Source organism: Panthera uncia, assembly GCF_023721935.1.
Source record: "Panthera uncia isolate 11264 chromosome A3 unlocalized genomic scaffold, Puncia_PCG_1.0 HiC_scaffold_11, whole genome shotgun sequence".
Taxonomy (NCBI): domain Eukaryota; kingdom Metazoa; phylum Chordata; class Mammalia; order Carnivora; family Felidae; genus Panthera; species Panthera uncia.
The window spans coordinates 10,147,867-10,169,334 of NW_026057578.1; the positions used below are offsets into that span (position 1 = coordinate 10,147,867).

The window sequence follows — 21,468 nt, forward strand, 5'->3', positions numbered from 1 at the left end:
CCTGAATTGTAATTTTTTCCTCCGTTTTGCTGTAAATGATTGGGCTCCTGAAAATCACTTGCCGTTGAGCGCGGTGTCACTGCAGATGTCGTCTGAGCGCTGTGCATTGAAGCCACGCGAAGAAAAGCAGTGTCTCCACGTGGTTGCTCTTTCACACATTCTAGACCCTTCTGTGTCTCCAGTCATCCTCCTTGTTCTTTTGTCTTTCCTGTAGCAATCCCAGGACCCGCCTGCTCAGAAGGGCCCCACGCTCACCACCAAGGTGCGGCGGACCATGAGTAGCCGTGTGCACGAGGCCGTGAAGGCCATCGCCCTCTGCCACAACGTGACTCCCGTGTACGAGTCCAACGGCGCGACCGACCAGGCCGAGGCTGAGAAGCGCTATGAAGACTCCTGCCGTGTGTACCAGGCCTCCAGCCCGGATGAGGTAAGCCGCCGGCAGGCGTGGCGAGGCGCCGAGAGACGCCGTGCGCCTCTGTTCCACACGCCGGGCGTGGGGTTCCCCGGGGAGCCACCCGTGAGCAGACACGAGCCAGGGTGGCGCGGCCCTGCCAGGGAAATACACTTTTCCACGCGTGCAGAACTTCCTTCCCCTGGAGGAAACACTCTCGGACTTAAGATATGTCCCAAACGTGGGGCGCCCGGGGGGGCTCGGTCGGTTGAGCGTCCGACTTCGGCTCAGGTCACGTTCTCACAGTTCGTGGTTCGAGCCCCGCATCGGGCTCTGCTGACAGCCCGGAGCCTGGAGCCTGCTTCGGATTCTGTGTCTCTCTCTCTTTCTCTGCCCCTCCCCCATCCTCTCAAAAATAATAAATAAACAAAAAATTATAAGTACTCAGGGCATCTGGGTGGCTCGGTCGGTTGAGCGTCCAACTTCTGCTCAGGTCATGATCTCACAGTTTGTGAGTTCGAGCCCCGCGACGGACTCTGTGCTGACAGCTCAGAGCCTGGAGCCTGCTTCGGATTCTGTGTGTGTGTGTGTGTGTGTGTGTGTGTGTGTGTGTGTGTGTCTCTCTCTCTCTCTCTCTCTCTCTCTCTCTGTCTCTCTCTTTCTCTTTGCCCCTTCCCCACTCACCCCCTGTCTCTATCTATCTCAAAACTGAATAGACATTAAAAAATGTTTTTTAAAAGTCAATGAGGATACTCAGAGTACTTCATTAAAAGAAGAAGAAGAAAAAAAAAAAGATCCATCCCAAGTACACAAATAGCAAAGAGGTGTTGCTTGTGATTCAGATGGCCAGCACATAAGGGTCCCGTTTAATCCACATCTTCCCCTTTTTAAAAACATCAGCCTTATTAAGATACAATCCACATGCCATACAATTACCCATTTAGCATCTACAGTTCACTGTTTATTTTTAGTATCCTCACGGCCTGAGGCCTCCATTACGCGATCAGGGGGAGAACGTTTTTATCCCCCTTAAAGGAGGCACTCCATCCCATATCTTCTCCTGGACTCCTGCCCCCCTCCCCCCCCCAAGCTCGCTGTCTCCGGATTTGCCGAGTCTGGACGTTTCACACAAATGGAAATTTACAGTATGTGACACGTGTGTCTGGCTTCTCTCACTTCGTGTTTGTTTTGAAGACGCATCATGCAGTGGTACGTCTCAGCCCTTCGTGCCTCTCTGTGCACGAATAATGTTCCATCGTGTGGATAATACTACATTTTGTGTATCCGTTTGTCAGTTGATGGACTTTCGGATTGCTTCTTTTTTTCTTTTATTCTTTTGCCGCCGCGGACCTTTGTTTCACAAGTGTTTGGTGTATCTTTGGAGAGAATCTTCATTTCTCTTGGCGTATCTTTGGGAGTAGGACTGCCGGGCTGTATGGTCAAAACTACGTTTGACCTTTTCGAAACTGCCACACTGCTCTCTAAAGGGGCTACGTTATTTTGCATCCCCACCAACCACGTGTAAGGGTTCCAATTTCCCTCCTCCTTTGCCATCATGTGTCCTTGTCGGGCCTTTTGATTCTGGCCATCCTAGGGAGCGTGAGGTGAAATCTCCCTCGGGGTTTTCATTTGCATTTCCTTGATGGCCACGAAGGCTGAGCAGCTTTTCATGTGCTTCTTGGCTCTTTGTGTATCTTCTCTCCAGTGTCCTTTGCCCCCTTTTACTTATGTGTCTTTTTGTTGTTGAGTTGAAAGAGGTTTTTTTGTATATTCTAGACCAGAGTCTCTTGTGGGATATATGATTTGCAAGCAATTTCTCCTATTCCGAAGGCTGTCTTTGGACTTTCACGATGGCGTCCTTTGAAACACTAAAGCGTTCTGATGAAGTTTGGTCAGCCACGTCGTTGTTTATACGTAATAAGCACGTTATTTTGCTAGGACCACAAGGACTCATCTGATGCCATGTTCAAGAGCAGAGAGTCTCGTAGCACGGCTGATCTTTATTTTTTGTAACAAGCCCCTAATTGGTTTTCCTCCCGGGGTCTCATATGATGGGAGCACTCTGCATACGTGTAGCAGAGCACTTGGCCAGTATGAAAATAATACATTCTTTGCCTTCCTGACTTGAGTATGATTCAGGCATAGGGAACATTCTGGTTTTTTTTCCTTCTCCCTCCGTCCCTTCCAGAAAACTTGTATTCTGATTACGAAAGCCATTACATTTCAGGATAGAAAATTTGGACACTTCAGACAACTATAAGAAGAAACTGGGTCACTTGCAGTCTCGTTCTTAAAAGATGACAATAGGCAACTTTCCTTGAGCATCTGATACCCGTCAGATCACATTTGAAGTGCTTTCTGTGTATTATCTTAGTTAATCTTTCTAGCAACTAAGAGGTACTTTTATTATCTCGATTTTCAGAAGAGAAACATCCAGGACAGAGAGGTTAAACATTTAGCCTAAAGTCACCTGGATTTTTTTTTTTTAAACTTTTTATTCTGGAAATCATTTCAGACTTACAAAAAAAGTTGTAGAACTCGTACTCAGAATTCCCCTTTTACCAAAACTTCACTCAGATTCCTCCAATGTTAGCTTTTTTCTACCTGTGCTTTATCAGTCTCTCTCACCTTCGAAGAGTCAGCTGCAGACATGATCCTTATTTGCCTTTTTTTTTTAAGTTTATTTATTTTGAGAGAGAGAGCAGGGGAGGAGGGAGAGAGAGAGAGAGACAGAGAGACAGACAGAGACGGAGAGAGAGAGAGAGAGAGAGAGAGAGAGAGAGAGACTGACTCCCAAGCAGGTTCTGCACTGCAATGTGGAGCCCAATGTGGGGCTTGAACCCACGAACCCTGAGATCATGACCTGAGCCGAAGTTAGACGCTTAACCAACTCAGCCACCCAGGCGCCCCCAATCTTTTTTTGCTTTTAAGTGTTTTATTTTTTTTTTCCTAAAAAACAAGGACATTCATCAGAATCAGAAATTAACATTGCTACAGTAGTACAGTTCTCTGTCCTGCAGGGGTTATTGAAATGTCATCAGTTGTCCCATGACTTAGCTTCTCCTTAGCTTCACGAAAAAAAAAAAAAAAAAAAGAATCCCCCTCCCCCCCGCAACCCCGCCATCAGAATCCAACCCAGGAACACACGCTGCATTCTGCTGTCACACCTCTTGTCTCCTTAAATCTGGAACAGCTCCTCGGCTTTCCTGGACTTTCATGGCCTTGACGCTTTTGAGCAATACAGGCGTTTATCTTGTAGAACGTTCCTTAGTTTGGGTCTGACAGTTACTGGGCAGGCTCCGTGTCTGTGTCGTTGCCGCTGTCCTCAGTGCGCGTTTTAAGGAGGCGCGTGCTGTTGGCCTGTCCTGCTCTCAGAGATGCTAACGCGGCAAAGTTTCCCTTCCCCTTGCTGATTCATCGTATCGCGGCAGCCCCCTGAGTGACAGGGCCAGGGTTTTAACCCAGGGGACGTCTTGTCAGAACCCGAGCTCTTAGTCATTTTCCTAAGTTATTTTCTAGAGGCCACCGAGAAGTTTTTGATGTGTGATCTTCCAGTATCTTTTTTCTTTCTTAATATTTTATTTCTCAGGGATCTCTGCATCCACTCTGGGGCTCGAACTCACCACCCTGAGATCAAGAGTCGCATGCTTCACGGGCTGAGCCAGCCGGGCACCCCCAATATCTTTTCATATGTTTTTAACTGAAAAGGGAATTTTAGCATAGAGTTTCATACCCTCTGTTTTAAACTTGGTATTTCATCATCCCTCTTTCCCAAATTTTTGAATAGTCTTAAAGACAGCTTTTTATAATTATGTGTATGTACCCCGATACCTTTTTTTTTAATGTTTTTATTTATTTTTTTTTATTTAAAAAAAAATTTTTTTTTTTGAGACAGAGAGAGACAGAGCATGAGAGACAGAGCATGAACGGGGGCGGGTCAGAGAGAAGGAGACACAGAATCTGAAACAGGCTCCAGGCTCCGAGCTGTCAGCACAGAGCCCGATGCGGGGCTCGAACCCACGGACCGCGAGATCATGACCTGAGCCGAAGTCAGACGCTCAACTGACTGAGCCACCCAGGCGCCCCAATGTTTTTATTTATTTTTGAGAGAGCGTGAGCCGGGGAGAGGCAGAGAGAGAGAGAGAGAGGGAGACAGAATCGGAAGCAGGCTCCAGACTCTGAGGTGTCAGCACACAGCCTGATGTGGGGCTCCAACTCACAAACTGCGAGATCATGACCCGAGCTGAAGTCGGACGCTTGACCGACTGAGCCACCCGAGTGCCTCCTAGAATCATTTTTAAACCATCTTTCTCTTCCCTCAGCGTTACAAGGGCTTCCAGTTGTTTTTTGTTGTTCATTTTAGGGAGGGACGGGGCTTCTCTGGTAAATGAAGTGTTTCGAAGGTCCAGACTAATTGGAGAACATCGGTGAGCCTGGTGCTTGATGGCGTTTGGGGAGGGGCGGGGTTACCGCAACGAGACCCTGTTCCAAACTTCAAAAATTAAAGGACTTTCGGATGTGGCTTTCCCTGTCCAGTAGCTTCTTTCTCCTTCTTGGGGGCACTGGATTGTGGCCCCTGGGGGATGACCCCTTGTCATCTGTCCTTCTTGGGGGCACTGGATTGCGGCTCCTGGAAGGCGACCCCTTGTGGTCTGCTTGGTGTTTATGGAACAGCACAACTGTGCACCCAGTTCATCCGTGACCACTGACATTTGAACCCGATTTCCAGGGGTGAAGGATGTTGCAACCCTTGGCCAGATTCTGAGATGGGCCTTGTGTGTAGAGCGAGGGAGAGTGGGAGGAGGATGGATGTGGATGATCCGACCCATTTCTTCAGACTTGTGCTGTAATAACCAAAAACTTCAGATCTGTCATCATCTCTCCACCGAATTTAGTCTGTTTGATCTTGCTTTTCCATCTGGAACTGGGAGACACTATCCCTGAATAGATGTCTAAGAGGGCCAGATTCTGGGTAGTTATGGGCGGAGGACCAGTAGCTTGGAGGGGGTTTAATGGGATTGGCATTTGAACAAGTTTCAGAAATGACGATCCGATCAGTACCGCTCCCTGTGAGCTCCTAATTTTGGCTATTGATCGGCACGCATACAGGAGGCCTTCAACGCCTGTCCCAGGCTCCTGGTTCCCACCCAACTTTGATATATTTGGTTTAGGGCCGGGCAGAGTTTTTCCATGAGGGTTAATCTTTCACAGAATGCTTTGTGCTTCTCCGCTCCTGTTCATACATTCCACTCAGATTCAGATTTCTCTTGTTTTTCTAAGATTCCGAGTAGTGATTGGAAAAAAAAGAGGTGTTTTCTTTTGGTCTTTTGTGTCTTCATAGAGGTCAGTCCCCCCCCACCCCCCAGCTTTATTTATTATCGTATAGTTATTTCGCGTTTATGGCAGATTATGTGAAAATACAGATAAAATAAAAAGCAAAATAAAAAGCAAACTGTCATCCTACTACTAACTAAAGGTGTAACTGCTATTAATATTTTACTGACCTGCCTTCCAAACTATTTCAAAAGATGTAGCGTGCATCTTCTGAAAATACAAATCTCTGTGTATAAATACACCAGGTGGCAGAAAGGAGGCTAAATCTAGTTCCAGCAAAATCTTTCAGAAAGCTGTACTGTTTCTAAATCCCTGTAGGATTCCGCATCGACTTGGCTGTGTCTAGAATCCCACCTTTGAAATTCTATATCAATAAAACACTGCTGGTCTAGGCAAGGTCATGGGTACGGAATCCACATAGAGACCAGCACTCGTTTTAGTTCAGAGGCTGCCTGAATAATTTCTACCAGTTGGGGTGGGATTCATTTCCTGTAACAGAAAGCAGGATTTCCTAGATTTGTTTCCTGTGCACATTCTGCTTTGGAAGGCTTGCCGTGTCTTTATGCAGCTATTGATTACAGCCCGAGGGGCGCTGGGCCCTGCCTGCCCCCATGCGGTAACTCCCAGCGGAAATGAACTAGATCTAATCTGGCCAGAGAGAGGTGCTCCTGGGTGCCCGGCCCGGACCGGACAGCAATCCGTCACTTCCCAGGTGTTTGTCAGCGTCACGGGTGGGGTGCGGTGGGAGAGGGTGGAGGGGTCGTGGTCGTGATGCAGTCTTTTCTAACGAGTTCGTTTCTTGGCGTGAATGGTCAAGGAGGTGCTCTCCTAAGGCAGGTAGACTCAACCCTGCGATTCATTCGTTCGTCTTTTTCAGGAATTCTTTCATATGAAAAAAACAAAACAACTTTTTTTAGGCATGTGAAATCACAAGACTTATGTCTTCATTACAGAAAAAGTAACAATGTAGATTCAAAAGAGAAGTTGATAAACGTTAATTTTATCCACCACGTAGAGATTACAGTTTACATTCTGTTACAGATTTTCCCCAAGCACATGTGTCTCTATGTAGAAACATAATTGCATGTTTCTGTGGTGCAGATTCATCGTGTAGCCCAGGGAAGGAAGGAGGGTGAAGTGAGTGAAGTCACATCCCTTACCAAATCCTATGGCTGTCACATTCCTGTTGGATTTCTGTCTGCAACAAGTGTGTGTGTGTGTTTATGTATCCGTGTTTGTGTATATGTAGGGGTGCTTGTGTGTGCACACACATGTGCCCTGTGAGTACGTGTGTGTGTGTGTGTGATGTGTGTTCTGATTGAAAGTTTCTCGATGCCTTGGCCATGCCTTGAATAGCTCACTAATTTCAGAGCGATTAATTACAAGTTCTCATTGCGTATAAGGGTGTTCTGCAAGCCTGCCCCATGCTTGTGTCATAGGATGAGAAGCGTGTCTCTTTCTTACCCTGAAACCTTCATCTTGCCCCCACTACACGGGGCCTCCCCCTCCTGGACATCTTTCTCTGAGACACCCATTGTCACCAGTATCCGAGTATTCATGCAGAGATCTTTCTTTGCATATGTTAGAATTTTTTCTCGCCCCCTAATTATTGACACATTTTTAAAAATTTAAGAAGAGCACATTGGAGATTACAGATTCACTTTTGTACCTTGCTTTCAGTAGCTCTTGTTTTTAAAGCGTGTGTCACTGAGGTGTGACATCAGTAGAGGCCTGAGGTTGACTAAAACACTGGGTTGCCGTGGGTTCGTATCGTCTCTCGATGGCATTTCAAGACCCTCCCGTCTGCTGACTTTCATGGAAGGCGAGGGCATCACATTGGCCTCCTGAGACCCCCGATCGCAGCTGCTGGCTGTGTTTAATTGCCACATTCTGACCTGATTACCGGGGGGATTTTATTTTTATTTCTTTGGCGGGCGGCGGGGGGGGGGGGGGGGGGGGGGGGGGGGGGGGGGGGGGGGGGGGGGGAGAGGGAGGGGGAGAGAGAATCCCAAATGGGTTCCATGTTCAGTGCAGAGCCCAGCGTGGGATTTGATCCCACAGCCGTGGGATCACGACGTGAGCCGAAACCAAGAGTCGGGTGTTTAACCGACGGAGCCACCTAGGCGCCCCCATTTTACTTAGTTTTTGAATTAAAAAAAAATTTTAATTTTAATTCCAGCATAGCTGACGTACAGTGTAATAGTTTCAGGTGTACAATATAATGTTTCAGCAATTTCAGACCCCACCCGGTGCTCATCCTAAGTGTACTCAGTCCCCATCCCCCAACCCCCGTCCATCTGTCCTCCGGTAACCATCAGTGTGTTCTCTATAGAAGTCCGCTTCTTGGCTTGTTTCTCTCTCTTCCCACCCCCACCTTGTTCATTTGTTTTGTTTTCATTCCGCACCTAAGTGAAATCATATGATACTTCTCTTTCTCTGACTTATTTTGCTCAGCGTTATACTTTCTCACTCCATCCCTGTGATTGCAAATGGCAAGATTGCATTCTTGTTTTAGGGCTGAATAATACTCCATATTCCACACAGACACGCGCACACAGTGGGATATTCTTTATAGATCATCTATCACTTCTTTATCCATTCATCTGTCAGTGGACACTTGGACTGCTTCCACAGTTTGGCTATTGTAAATAACAGGGGTGCGTATATTCTTTTGTTGTTTTATTTTTGGGGTAAACACCCAGTAGCGTGATTACTGGTTGTAGGCTAGTTCTGTCTAATTTTTCCGAGAGAGAGCGTGTGTGTGCAGGTGGGGGAGGGGCGAAAGGAAAGGCGGGGAGAGAATCTTGAACAGGCCCATCATGGAGGCTGACACAGGCAGGGCTCAGTCTCACGACCATGAGATCACGACCTGAGCCCAAATCAAGAGTTGACCAAAAAAAAAAAAAAAAGAGTTGACACTTAACCGACTGAGCCACCAAGGTGCCCCAAGTAGTTCTATTTTTAACTTTTAATTTAACTTAATTTAATTTTATTTTTATTCTTTTTTAACTAATCTCTCTGCCCGATGGAGGGCTCGAACTCACAACCCCAAGACCAAGAGTTGCATGCTCTACTGACCGAGCCAGCCAGACGTCCCTACTTTTTAACTTTTCGAGGAAGCTTCATCCTGTTTTCCACAGGGGCTGCACCAGTGTGCATTCCCACCAGCAGTGCAAGAAGGTTCCTTAGTGGGGTGATTTGGGGCAAATCGTCAGTGAGCTGACGACAGTAAGACACGGCCACCTGCCGAGTTCCTGCTTGGTGTGCCAGGGGCATTGTGCTCTGGGCACCTCCTACGGCTCACGGTTACTGCCGTGGTGCCCGTTTAGCGGATGAGGCGTAGGTTGGCTGACGGGTGTCCCCAAGGCCACGTGGCTGGCGAGACGAAAACCAGGCAGCCCGCGTCCCGGGGCTGGTTCTGTGACTGCGATACTGCTGCTCTGCCCGTGGGAGGAGGGCTCGCATGTGCTTTGTCGCTCACGAAACACTACTGAGTGCTGTGCACCTGTGTTGGGAGCTTCAGGCTGATGTTGGGTGAGCTTCCAGAGCGTCTGGTTATTCTGGCCTGTTCTGAGCCAGCATTCGGGGTATGTTTGCCTCCCAGGCTCCGTGAAGTGTGTTTTTTGATCCCTTCCCTCTGTCTCATCTGGAGAAGCTTCCACACTGGGTGCTAAGAAAACTTCTGGGAGCCCCCCGAGTGCCTTGTCTTCACCACCCATCTCTCCAGGGTCCTGTCCTTAGAAAGACAAACCAAAAGGGTATGTTTCTCCTCTGATCTCCAGTGACCTTGAAACAGCCCTCTTACAGACAGCACGAGAGATCAACAAAGAGCTGCGTGCACAGGTCCCCCCATCGATGGCAGAGTCTGCCAAGGAGGCCATTCCTGAGCCCGTGTCACCTTGCTGGGAGATAGAAAAGTATGGTGAACGGGTGCCTGGCTGGCTCAGTCAGTGGAGCGGGCGACTCTTGATCTCAGGGTTGTGGGTTCAAGCCCCACATTGGGTGCAGAGATCACTTAAAAATAAAATCGTAAAAAAAAGTACAGTGAAGATACAGCTCAGCGAGAAGCAGATTTTATAAGTGTAACATAGGCTTGTTATAGAAAAGGTAAACAATTAGAGAAAAAAAAACATTTTGTTATTTTTCCTCTCGCTTCCATACCTATAATTTAAATGTTTAGTCATTCCACATTCTATCTTGATTTGTCCACCTGGTAATATATTGTCTTATCCCTGTCAAGTAGCCATCTGTGATAGGATTTTTATTTATTTATTTTTTTAATTTTTTTTTTTCAATGTTTTTTATTTATTTTTGGGACAGAGAGAGACAGAGCATGAACGGGGGAGGGGCAGAGAGAGAGGGAGACACAGAATCGGAAACAGGCTCCAGGCTCCGAGCCATCAGCCCAGAGCCCGACGCGGGGCTCGAACTCACGGACCGCGAGATCGTGACCTGGCTGAAGTCGGAGGCTTAACCGACTGCGCCACCCAGGCGCCCCGATTTTTATTTTATTAAAAAAAATTTTTTTTAGTGTTTATTGTTGAGAGAGAGAGAGAGAGACAGCAAGCAGGGGAGGGGCAGAGAGAGAGGGAGAAACAAGAGTCTGCAGCAGGCTCCAGGCTCTGAGCCATCAGCACAGAGCCCGACGTGGGGCTCGAACTCATGGACTGTGAGATCATGACCTGAGCTAAGTCGGTTAAGACACTTAACCGACTGAGCCACCCAGGCGCCCCTGTGATAGGATTTTTAATGGCTACGCTCTTTCCTGCTGCTTAGGTACACCACAGATTATTTATTTTGTCTCCCGCTTCTGTCCATCTTAAATTTTGATGTCCTGACATAGCCTGACGGGTTTAATCTCTGCACATCTCGGAGTGTGTGTGTGTGTGTGTGTGTGTGTGTGTGTGTGTGTGTGTGTAAAAGGCTCCAGGTGTCTCTTTTTGCATCTTTGTAACCGTGTTGCAGAGTGAGGATAAAAACCACCCCAGGGAAGGGCAAACCTGTGGCCTTGCTGGGGTCCTGCCTTCTCAGCCCTTGTGCGGACCTGAGGTTTTTCCCTCCAGGACCACATTCATTGCTCAGGGGTGCCCTTCCTTAAATGCCTCCTTGTACCTGTGCTCCGGGCTGTTGGACAATGACTGCATTCAGACGTGTGTGCAAATGAGGGAGAAAGATTTAGGAGGTGGGTGGGGCTTTGCCCTCCTGCTGCCTTGTTTTCGCCCCAGGGTGAGTTCAGAAAACAGAGGTCAGGAATTTAAGGAGAAAACACTCGGACAATGTTATTTATTAACCAGTGGGGTAAGAATCTTGAAATAGGGTGTTGGTTGCTCAGAAGAGAGGGGGTGTTGGGAATGTTTTAGGGACGCTGTAGAAAACCTATCAAATGACTTACCCTTGGGATTAGCTGTTCGGTGGGCCGGTTCTGTCCCGTTTCTTGTTAGTGTTGGCCCGGAATGGACTTAAGGGCAAAGTTATTTCTGAGTGGCTAAGATTTTATGGAGATGATGTCATTCTTTCTTTTCAAATCTATATTTTCATCAGATTAAGTGATAGGAGCCTGAATTTCAAGTACAGGGTCAAAGAAACTTGGATCAGGGAGTGGCCTTTTAACCACCATCTTGCCCAAAGATTCATAAATAAAACAGGGGCAGTGTTTTGTTTGCTCCGTGCTGTGTGTAAAAAAAAAAAATAAATAAATAAAAATCTGCAGCAATATTTTTTTTTAAAAAAAATCACTTAATGTTATAGAAAAGTCAGCTTTTTTTGGGAAAGGTCAGATCTGGAAACGGTGGGCCTAGTTTCTCCTGGGCAGTGGCTGGCCGAACGGGGTGGCTCCTGCCTCAGTTTACCCCTGCCCCCATGGGGCCAGCCTTACTCCTGTCTGCTCCCTGTCCAGCCCCCCCCCTCCCCGGTAGTGCATTGTCCACTGAGCTTCCTAATTAAGAATACCTTAGGTCTCTGGATGCATTCATGGTCTTGAAAGGCTGGATTAGTGCGAACTGGCTAGTCTTTTCGAGTCTGGGTGTTGATCCTCTCGAAGGCCACCAGAGATACCAGATTCACGCATGCTCTGACGATGGCTGCGTATCCTGCTCCTGACAAGAATTCAAGGCTTTTTAGCCTGACCTGGCGTATTTCCCAAGCACGCGTTTCCCAGGTACAAAGGGAAAATTATTAAGACTTGTCACAGGTGGTTTATTGCTGACCCACAAATGATGAAAAAGCCCTTTCATGGATCGTTCTGGCCTGAATTCTTCAGATGGGCATTTTGGGGAGGGAGCATAGCAGCCCGTCCTTTTGATTTCCTGGCCCAAACCAAAACACGCGGCCGACTCAGGAGCCCCCGCTCCCCGGCCTTCTGCCCCCTTCTCCGTTTCCATTTGGTAGAGTTAATTTACTTGTTCATTCATTCACCTTAACGGGTTTCTTTTGCTGCTGCTCCTCTGACCTCTGGATATTCTGACCTGAAGTCTCAGAGCACCCCCTCCCCCCGACTTCTGGCTGTTGGGGACAATGAGACTCTAGACCCCCAAATCCTTTCTGATTGGACGATATGGAATGATTCTCTCGAATGGAGGTTTGGATCCGTCAGGATAAGAAGTAACCTCATTTCATGTCCTCTTGTTTTGCAAAGACATGCATTGGTCTCTCCTGACCCCTGAAATGTGTGTTCCTGCTGCGTTTGAGAAGGGTCGGGGAGCACCCCAATGCCAAACCAGTCTCTTCTCTGTATGACCTTGGGGATTTCTGTTAGAAAGGAGCTTCAGATTAACCGCTGTGGGCCAGAGAGTGGAAGGTGAGAATCAGTGACCCGCCCCCTTGGTAGGGCTCAGGTCCTGGGGGCACCAGTCCCCAGAGAGACCGGGGAGGTTTTAATGAGGAGGTTGGACGGGGGGTGGGGGGGGGAGCAGCAAGCCTGGTGGTGGCTCGTTCCTTCGCTCCCCTGAGGGCTTCGCTGCAGAAGAAATCGAGGTTGGAAGATGTTTGCCTACAGGTGTATTTCACCCATCAGCCGCACTTGTCAGTGCTCACCGTTTCAGAATCACAGACCGGCTGTCCCTCCAGTACGGCCCTGAGGGTCCCTGGCGAGGGGGCTGGGCTGGCCCAGGCGGGAACTGCCACGTGCTCTTGGAAGCCACTGCCGGGTTCCGCGTTCTTCCCATTGTAGTTAAGAGCAGGCTTTGGGGGAGTTAATGCATTTCCATGAAGCCCACTACCACTGGCCTTTCACCTCTGTCCAGAACAATGAAATGGGTTTTTGAGGGGCGGTGTAGCAGCAGCTTGAAAACAAGAATGAAAAAAACCCCTTTCACCGACAGTCACGGTTGAAGGCATCTCGAGAAGAATTTTTCTTTGTTACAGAATCGGTGTGTAAAGGAGGATGTAAACTTAGGGTTTTTTTTTGGCTCGTGTGTACCTATGTATTTGTAATATGTTGTGTTGAGAAATGTGTTTACTTAAAATTAAAAGAAGGGCACCTGGGTGGCTCAGTCGGTTCAGTGTCCAACTTTGGCTCAGGTCATGAGCTCATGGTTTCTGAGTTCGAGCCCCGCGTTGGGCTCTGTGCTGACAGCTCGGAGCCCGGAGCCTGCTTCGGATTCTGTGTCTCCCCCTCTCTCTGCCCCTCCCCTGCTCATGCTCTGTCTCTCTCTCAAAAATAAGTAAACGTTAAAAAAAATGAAAAGAGGGGCGCCTGGGTGGCTCAGTCGGTTAAGTGGCCGACTTCGGCTCAGGTCATGATCTTGCGGTCCGTGAGTTCGAGCCCTGCGTTGGGTTCTGGGTTGACAGCTCAGAGCCTGGAGCCTGTTTCGGATTCTGTGTCTCCCTCTCTCTCTGACCCTCCCCCGTTCATGCTCTGTCTCTCTCTGTCTCAAAAATAAACGTTAAAAAAAATTTCTTTTTTAAAAATGAAAAGAAATGCAGGTACATGAGGAAGATATTTCCGTGGTACAGAAAGAGAGAGAAAGTAGGAGATAGAAGTATTGCCCATCACACGTGTCACCCTATAAACAGTGTACGTGGAGATGCGATCATTTTGTGTGTGTCCAATCTTCACTGATCATTTTAGACTTGGAGAGATGATTGTTTGCAGGTAAGACAAGCCCTATGGAAAGAGTCATTGACTCAGACCAGTAAATGAATGGTTTTTTTCAAAGACTGATATAGACTATTAGCAAACAAGACAAGAAACAGTCATTGCTAGACTAGCCCTTTCTTTGCAGGTGGAGGTCAGTGTGACAGTATCTTCTGTCGGTCAGAGGGGAAAGCTAGTCCATGGGAATCCTGGTTGACTTGTGCTGACATAATTCAAGCAGAGTAGGTGCTTGAGTAGGTGAGAGGTCCGATCCAGGGCTCACCAGTCGGCCGGGGCGCCTCTGTTCCTCCCGGAGGCCCCAGGGGTGAATCTGTTGCCTTGCCTTTCCCGGCAGCCAGACGCTACCCTGTTCCTTGGTTTATGTCCTTGCCTCTCTCTTCAAAACCGATGCCGTCTCCTCTCTCTGACCCTCCCTCTGCCCTCAACTTCCTCTCTGGCTGCGGCCAGGAAAGTTCTGCCTTTTGAGGACCCCTACGATTACATTGGGCCCACCTGCATAATCCACGAGTGGCTCCTGATGGCCAGGCCCTTAACCTTCATCTCCCCTGCCAAGGCCATTTGGCCGTGTAAGGTAACCTGTTGACAGGTCCCGGGATTAGGTCGTGGGCATCTTTGGGGGCCGTTACTCTGCCTGCCGCACGTCTCAACTTTCTCCCGGTGACAGTGTGTCAGGTGGATGCCTGAGTGCGGCCAGGCACCACCGAGGATGGGCCGATGAACTTGTACCCCAGTCTAGGCCCCCTGTGCTTGTAGGGCAGGCCCCCAGCTGATCCGGGATTGGCCGTTTCTGTTAGACCCAGGATTAGATCCCATGTCAGGCTGTCGCTGCTTTCAGCCGGGAGCCTCCCACCTTGCTTGCTTCTCTGAGTCTGGTTTTTCATATCCACTCAGGTGGAGTGGGTCATTCTTAGCTCAGTGGGCTCTCTGCTGGGCATGCGGGGTGGCCCTGTCATTTAGGCTGTGTCTGTCAGGCACCCCGTGAGCTCTCCACATGTTCTTGTGCCTCCTTCCTGTGGCAGTGGGGGAGGGGGGAAGGGCAAGTCCGGGTGGGGACCCAGCACTGTCCAACCCCTCCCCAGCTCCCCTCTCTGTTGTTTTCCTTTTCCCCTTGTATTTCCTTCTCTTCCTGGAGGCCCCTGGCCAGGTTCACAGGCTTTTATTTTTATCACTATTTTTTAATGTTTATTTATTTATTTGAGAAAGAGAGGGAGCACATGCATGAGCAGAGGAGGGGCAGAGAGAGAGGGAGAGAGAGAGAATCCCAAGCAGGCTCCGTCCTTGCTGTCCGTGTACAGCCCAGTGTGGGACTCGGTCCCATGAACGGTGAGATCATGACGAGCTGAAATCAAGAGTCGAGGGCTTAACTGACTGAGCCACCCAGGTGCCCGCAGATTCACAGGCTTTTAAAACATGCAAAGTAATTGTTTATATTTAAAGGGAGATCTCAGGCACAGGTCCAGATTTCTGTTCTTTTCTTGAGAAACCAGAAGCTCTGGCCATCCGGGGCCGCGCCCCCTCGGGGGTAGCCTCCTCCATCAGTGCATCGTGGGGTCATGGGGTCGCCGCCCCTGTGGATGTGATGCGGGCGCGTCCCCACCCTGCCCTCTTCACTTTCTTGCATGACCAGTCCGGTCCCCGTCTTGGAGTTTGCGCCCCCCTCCTTTGACCTGAAGGGAGGCCAGTCTCTCTGAGGCTGGGAGAAGGTTCCAGGGGGCGACGGAAGCCACGCCCCCAGGAAGCGCAGTGCGCGCTGTGCGGGCTCGTGCGCCAGGCAGCTCCAGGATACCCCCCTGGCCTGGCAGCTGAATGAGTAGCTTCCTCCAGCGCCTGTTTCCTCTTCCGTGTAGACCGGGGTCCTCACCCGCGGGCAGGACTGTCTTCTGGGGCGGGGGGGTAAATCTCTGCTGTGTGTTGGGATGTCTAACAGCCCCTCACGGTGGAGGCCAGGAGGTGCCGGCACACGCCCCCTTCTCCAGCTGCGACCACCAGCAGTGTCCCCGGACGTGGCCGCACGTCCCCTCGGGGGCAGAGCCGCCTGGCTGAGAAGGGCCGTGGACACCTACCCGGTTGCTTACTCGTGGGGCTGCCTGTTGCCGTGGGCTCCGTGCAGGTGTCGCAGACGCGGTCGCTCCCGACCTTCTGTGGGACCCCCTCTGCGGGACCCGCTCCCGTTCTCTCTGCCACGGCCCTGGCACGCAGCCTGCCTCTGGGCCCGGAAGAGAAGGTGAGTTGTGTCGCGCCGAGGGCAGCTGGGAGGTGGGAGCGCCCGCAGGCCCGGAGAAGCGAGGCCGTCGCGGGCCGGCCCAGCCTCCCCGGGGGCCCCAGTGGCTGCCTGTGCCCCGTCTCCGCCACCAGTTCCACCCTGGTGTTCATTTGCTTGACCTGTGAGCCGGGACCCTGGGTGGCGAGTCTGATGTCGACCCTGTGTCCCATTTAGGTGGCCCTCGTACAGTGGACCGAAAGTGTGGGGCTGACCCTGGTGGGCCGGGACCAGTCTTCCATGCAGCTGAGGACCCCTGGCGACCAGATCCTGAACTTCACCATCCTACAGATCTTCCCTTTCACCTACGAAAGCAAGCGCATGGGCATCATCGTGCGGGTGAGTTACCCTCCTTCTGACTTCAAGTGAGTAAATAACTCAGGCGGGCTGGCTGCCTGTGCCCCTGTAGCTCCGCGCCCTTTCTTAACCCTTTCCTACCCTCTTGATCGTGACGTCTGTTGTCCAGACTCAGAAGAGAATGTAATTGCCTGAGCAAAAACGGTATCAGGCCCTCAGGCGGACAAGACCTCGGAGAGCTGATCGGCTTCTGGTTAACCTCGTTCTAGACTAAGGAAAGGTCTAACGTATGCAGACGGGGCGTTTCTTGGTAATAATACACTTCTCATTGTGTACGCTTTTGTTGAACTCAACATATCTCTCTCGAGGTGAGGTTGACCTCAGCGAACCGTTTTGAAGTGAGTAACTCATCGGCATTTAGGACTGCCGTCAAGTTTCAAAACATCTTCGTCACCCTAAAAGGAACCCTCCTACCCATGAAGTAGCGGCCCCGCATTCTTCTAGTCCCGGAACCACCGCTCTGCTCTCTGTCTCTAGGGATTTACCTACGCCGGATGGTTCGTGTAACTGCATTCCTGTGACACGTGACCCATCCGGCATAATGTTGTCCAGGTTCATTCACTTTGTAGTAAGCATCAGAACTCCATTCCTTTTTTTTTTTTTTTTTTTAATGTTTATTTCTGAGACAGAGAGAGACAGCATGAGTGGGGGAGGGGCAGAGAAAGAGGGTCGAGACGCAGAATCCCAAGCAGGTTCCAGGCTCTGAGCTGTCAGCACAGAGCCCTGTGCGGGGCTCAAACCCACGAACTGCGAGATCATGACCTGAGCCGAAGTCGGACTCTCAACCGACTCAGCCACCCGGGCGCCCTGAACGCCATTCCTTTTTATGGCTGCATCTGTTGAAAGACACTTGGGTTGTTTTCACCTTTTGACTGTTGGGAATGGTGCTACTTTGAGCATTCGTGTACAAGGATTTGAAGATCTGTTTTCAGCTCTTTGGGGTATACACTTAGGAGTGGAGTTGCTGGGTCCTGCTGGGTCCATTACCCACTTGCTGGATAATTCCATCTTTTAGCTTTATGAAGAAACTCCAAATGGTTTTCTGTCATGTTGCACCATTTTGCATTCTGCCAGCAATGTAGGAAGGTTCCGGTTTCTCCACATCCTCACCAACACTTTTTATTTTCCTTCTTCACTATTTTGATTAGAGCCATTTTTGTGGTTGCAAAGTGGTATCTCGCTGAGGTTGTGATTTGCATTAACTTAATGACTAACGATGTTGAGCATATTTTCATGTGCTTATTGGCCGATTTTATATCTTCTGTGGAGAAATGCGTATTCAAATCCTTTGCCTGCCTTTTAATTTGGTTGTCTTCATTGTTGAGTTGTAAGTGTTCTTTATATAGTGTGACTATTAGACCCTTATCAGAGAGATGCTTTGCAAATATTTTCTCTTTCTCTCTAGGTTGTCTTTTTTTTATTTTTTTGTCTTTTCACTTTCTTTGATAAAATTTCTTTGATTCACAGAAGTTACTAATTTTGGTGAAGCCTAATTTATCTATTTTTTCTTTTGTTGCTCTTAGGTGTCATATCCAAGACTTTATTGTTACATCCAAGCTCATGAAAATTTGCTCCTATGTATCTTTTTAAGAGTTTTGTAGTTTTGGCTCTTTCAGTCATCGATCCCTTTGGGGTTAATTTTTGTATATGGTGTGAGGTAGGGGTTCAGCTTCATCCTCTCGCACGTGTGCAAACGTTGTTCCAGCACCATTTGGTGAAGGGACCGTTGTTTATCCACTGAGTGGCCTTGGCATCCTTGTTGTAATTCAGTATTTTCAATGGTTTTTCATTCGTACAGTCACTGAAGTTATCGGGAAAATACAGCGATCGTTCAGTAGCACCATTTTGTCATATTTATTTCAAATTTTGTTGTTATACATTTTGAAACTTGTATTGCAGTACAGCCTACACAGAGAACCGTGCAAACATCATAAGCGTGCAGCTCAGGTGTCTACAAAGTTAGCACGCCCATGTCACCAGCATCCAGAGCAAAGATCAGAATCCCACCCATTGTCACCCCAGGAGCTCCGTTGTGCCCCTTCCTGGTCGTCTACATCCCTCTCTCTCCCCACAGGGATATGACCACTCTGTTGATTTCTACCACTGATTAATCTCTTTTTTGAGATTTTCTCTTTATAGAAATCATGCAGTAGTCTCCTTTTCATGTTTGAGTGCATTTGCTCAAATTTATATTTGTAAGATTCATCCATGTTTTTGTGGGTATTGTAGTTTTAAAACGTTTTTATTTTTATTTATTTAAATTGTTTTTAAATGTTTATTTTGAGAGACAGAGAGAGACAGAGACAGAGAGGGGAGGGGCAGAGAGAGAGGGAGACATAGAACCCAGAGCAGGCTCCAGGCTCTGAGCTATCAGCACAGAGCCTGACGTGGGGCTTGAACTCATGAACCGTGGAATCATGACCTGAGCCGAAGTTGGACACTTAACCAATGGAGCCACCCAGGTACCCCTAAAAAAGTTTTTAAAGGAATAAAACATTGTGTGTTCAACTGAAGGCCTGTCTGCCCCTCCTGGATATGCTTCCTTTCTATTCCTTCACCAAATTCAAAATTTTAATGAATTTTAAAATACTATTATCAGACATGTTTGGGTATAAGTAACGTGTATTATGGTTGCGCATATTGTTATTCTTCGTATGAGTGGCATCATATCATAATCCCACTTCCTGTTTTAAATTTTTTTTTGTTAATGTTTATTTATTTTTGAGAGAGAGACAGAGCACAAGCAGGGGAGGGGCAGAGAGCAAGGGAGACACAGAATCCGAAGGAGGCTCCAGGCTCTGAGCTGTCAGCACGAACTGCGAGGTCATGACCTGAACCGAAGTGGGATGCTCGACCGACTGAGCCACCCAGGCGCCCCTGTTTTTAACATTTAAAAGGACTTTATGTTCATACTTTTCATCTTGCTTTGTTAATTTTAGCCGTGTTACAGTGTAGTGCTGTATGAATATACCTCTCTTCGTTCCGTCTCCTGGAGTTCCCTGTTGATACGTATTGAGGTAGTTGCCACTTTTTTGCCATTAGAAGCAGCACTGCCGCATGTCCTTGTCTGTTGCGGTCTCCATTGTACATAATGTGAATGTGTCCAGAGGTCAGGTTGCTGGGTTGGTGATATATACATCTTTAACGCTACCAGATCCGTCATCAACTCTTTCCCAAAGTGCTTGTACTAATTTTGGGCTCACCATTCCTCCACATCCTCACCAATATTCGACAGTGTCAGACTTTTAGGATTTTTTTTTCAACATCTTGTTTCACCATTTGCTCTTGTGCTCAGAGAATCCCTTTCCTTGCTGGGAAGCCTGGGACCCCGTGTTCATAAACCACTGTGTTCAGTCACTCTTACAGTTCGCGGATCATCAGAATTACCAAGGGAGCTTTAATTTTTTTTTTTTTAACGTTTATTTATTTTTGAGACATGGAGAGACAGCATGAACGGGGGAGGGTCAGAGAGAGAGGGAGACACAGAATCTGAAACAGGCTCCAGGCTCTGAGCTGTCAGCACAGAGCCCGACGCGGGGCTCGAACTCTCGGACTGCGAGATCATGACCTGAGCTGAAGTCGGACGCCCAACCGACTGAGCCCCCCAGGCGCTCCAAGGGAGCTTTAAAAGTGCCGATCACTTTCGTCCCATCCGGATCTGTTTTGGTCTTGGGATGGCTCCTTGGTATTTGTAAAGGTTTTTCACATTATTCGGCTTGATTGGGGTAAACCCTGCTCAATCCTGGGCAACTTCGGGACGTGACTCCTCTTTTTGGTTTGGTCTTTAAAAGAAAGGAGACTCCCCTCTACCTTGATGTACCCAAGTGTGTTATGCCTGAAAGGTCAAAGAGCTGTAGGTTCTATTATAGTAAGTTGGTAACAGTAGTGTGAGTACTTAGCGATCAGGGTGATTAGGAGCAGAGGTGCCAGCAAGAGTACTGATGGCATCGGCTGTAGGAGCAGCAATAACGCTGACAGGTAGCGTTTAATGATGCTCGTTGTGTGCCAGCGGCTGTTCTAAAGGGTTTCCAGAAACTCACTCGTTAATCCTCAGCATAAGCCAACAAGGTAGGTACCATTTTGATGGGCACTTGACAAAGGAGAAAACAGAAGGGTAGGGAGGCTCAGCATTCTCCCCATGTTCGCACAGCTGGATAATGGCGGAGCTGGGGCTGGACCCCACGTGATATGGCCCCCAAGTCCAGGCTCTTTAACCACGATGACCTGGGAGTTTGGGCGTGGTGAGTGGGGCATCGAAAAGCTTGCGGAGCACCCCTAGTCCTGCTGGAGTACTGTGTCGTGTGTTCTGCCTGGCAGATTTCCCCACACTTAGCGGTATAAAACGGTAGAAGGTAGTATCTCACGGGGCCTGTGGGCCAGGAATCTGGGTGCAGCTTCGCTGGGTCCTCTGGCTTGTGGTTTCTCACAGGCTGCTGTCATCCGGGGTTCAGCCGGGGCAGGATCCAGCTGAAAACCAGATAAAATCAGTGCTGTGGGTGGGATTCGGCTCCTTGCGGTTGTTGGACGGAAGGCTTTAGTTCTCCGCTCTTTTGGTAGGAGGCCACCCTCGTTCACTGTTCCACCGGCCTCCCCGTAGGTCAGCTCCCTTGTCGGCGGGCTTCATCAGAGTGAGCAAGATGGAGGGCAGAGTCTTTGCAACCTGATGTCAGAACTGGCCTCCCATCGCTTCTGCCTTGCTTACCCCCACTCAGTGGGAGTGGGTCTCACCAGGGCATGGAGTATGAGGGAGTAGGGGTCATTGGAGGGGGTAGGGATCATTGGAGGGGGCAGGGGTCACTGGAGGGGGCAGGGGTCATTGGAGGGGACGGGTCATTGGAGGGGGTAGGGGTCATTGGAGGGGGTAGGGGTCATTGGGGAGGCAGGAGTCATTGGAGGGGGCAGGGGTCTTGGAGGGAGCAGGGGTCATTGGAGGGGGCAGGGGTCACTGGAGGGGGTAGGGGTCACTGGAGGGGGCAGGGGTCACTGGAGGGGACAGGGGTCATTTGAGGGGACAGGGGTCATTGGGGGGGG

General features: G+C 49.1%; 1 protein-coding gene across 2 annotated transcripts in view; it reads left to right on the plus strand.

Annotated features, from left to right (window-relative positions):
* Window positions 1–21,468, plus strand: part of ATP9A (ATPase phospholipid transporting 9A (putative)) — a 110,535-nt gene that overhangs the window by 62,690 nt on the left and 26,377 nt on the right. For both annotated transcript variants that reach the window (XM_049649855.1, XM_049649856.1), the window contains 2 exons: window positions 215–427; window positions 16,258–16,419. In XM_049649855.1, the coding sequence (XP_049505812.1) occupies window positions 215–427; window positions 16,258–16,419 (375 nt within the window). The remainder of the gene's footprint in view (window positions 1–214; window positions 428–16,257; window positions 16,420–21,468) is intronic.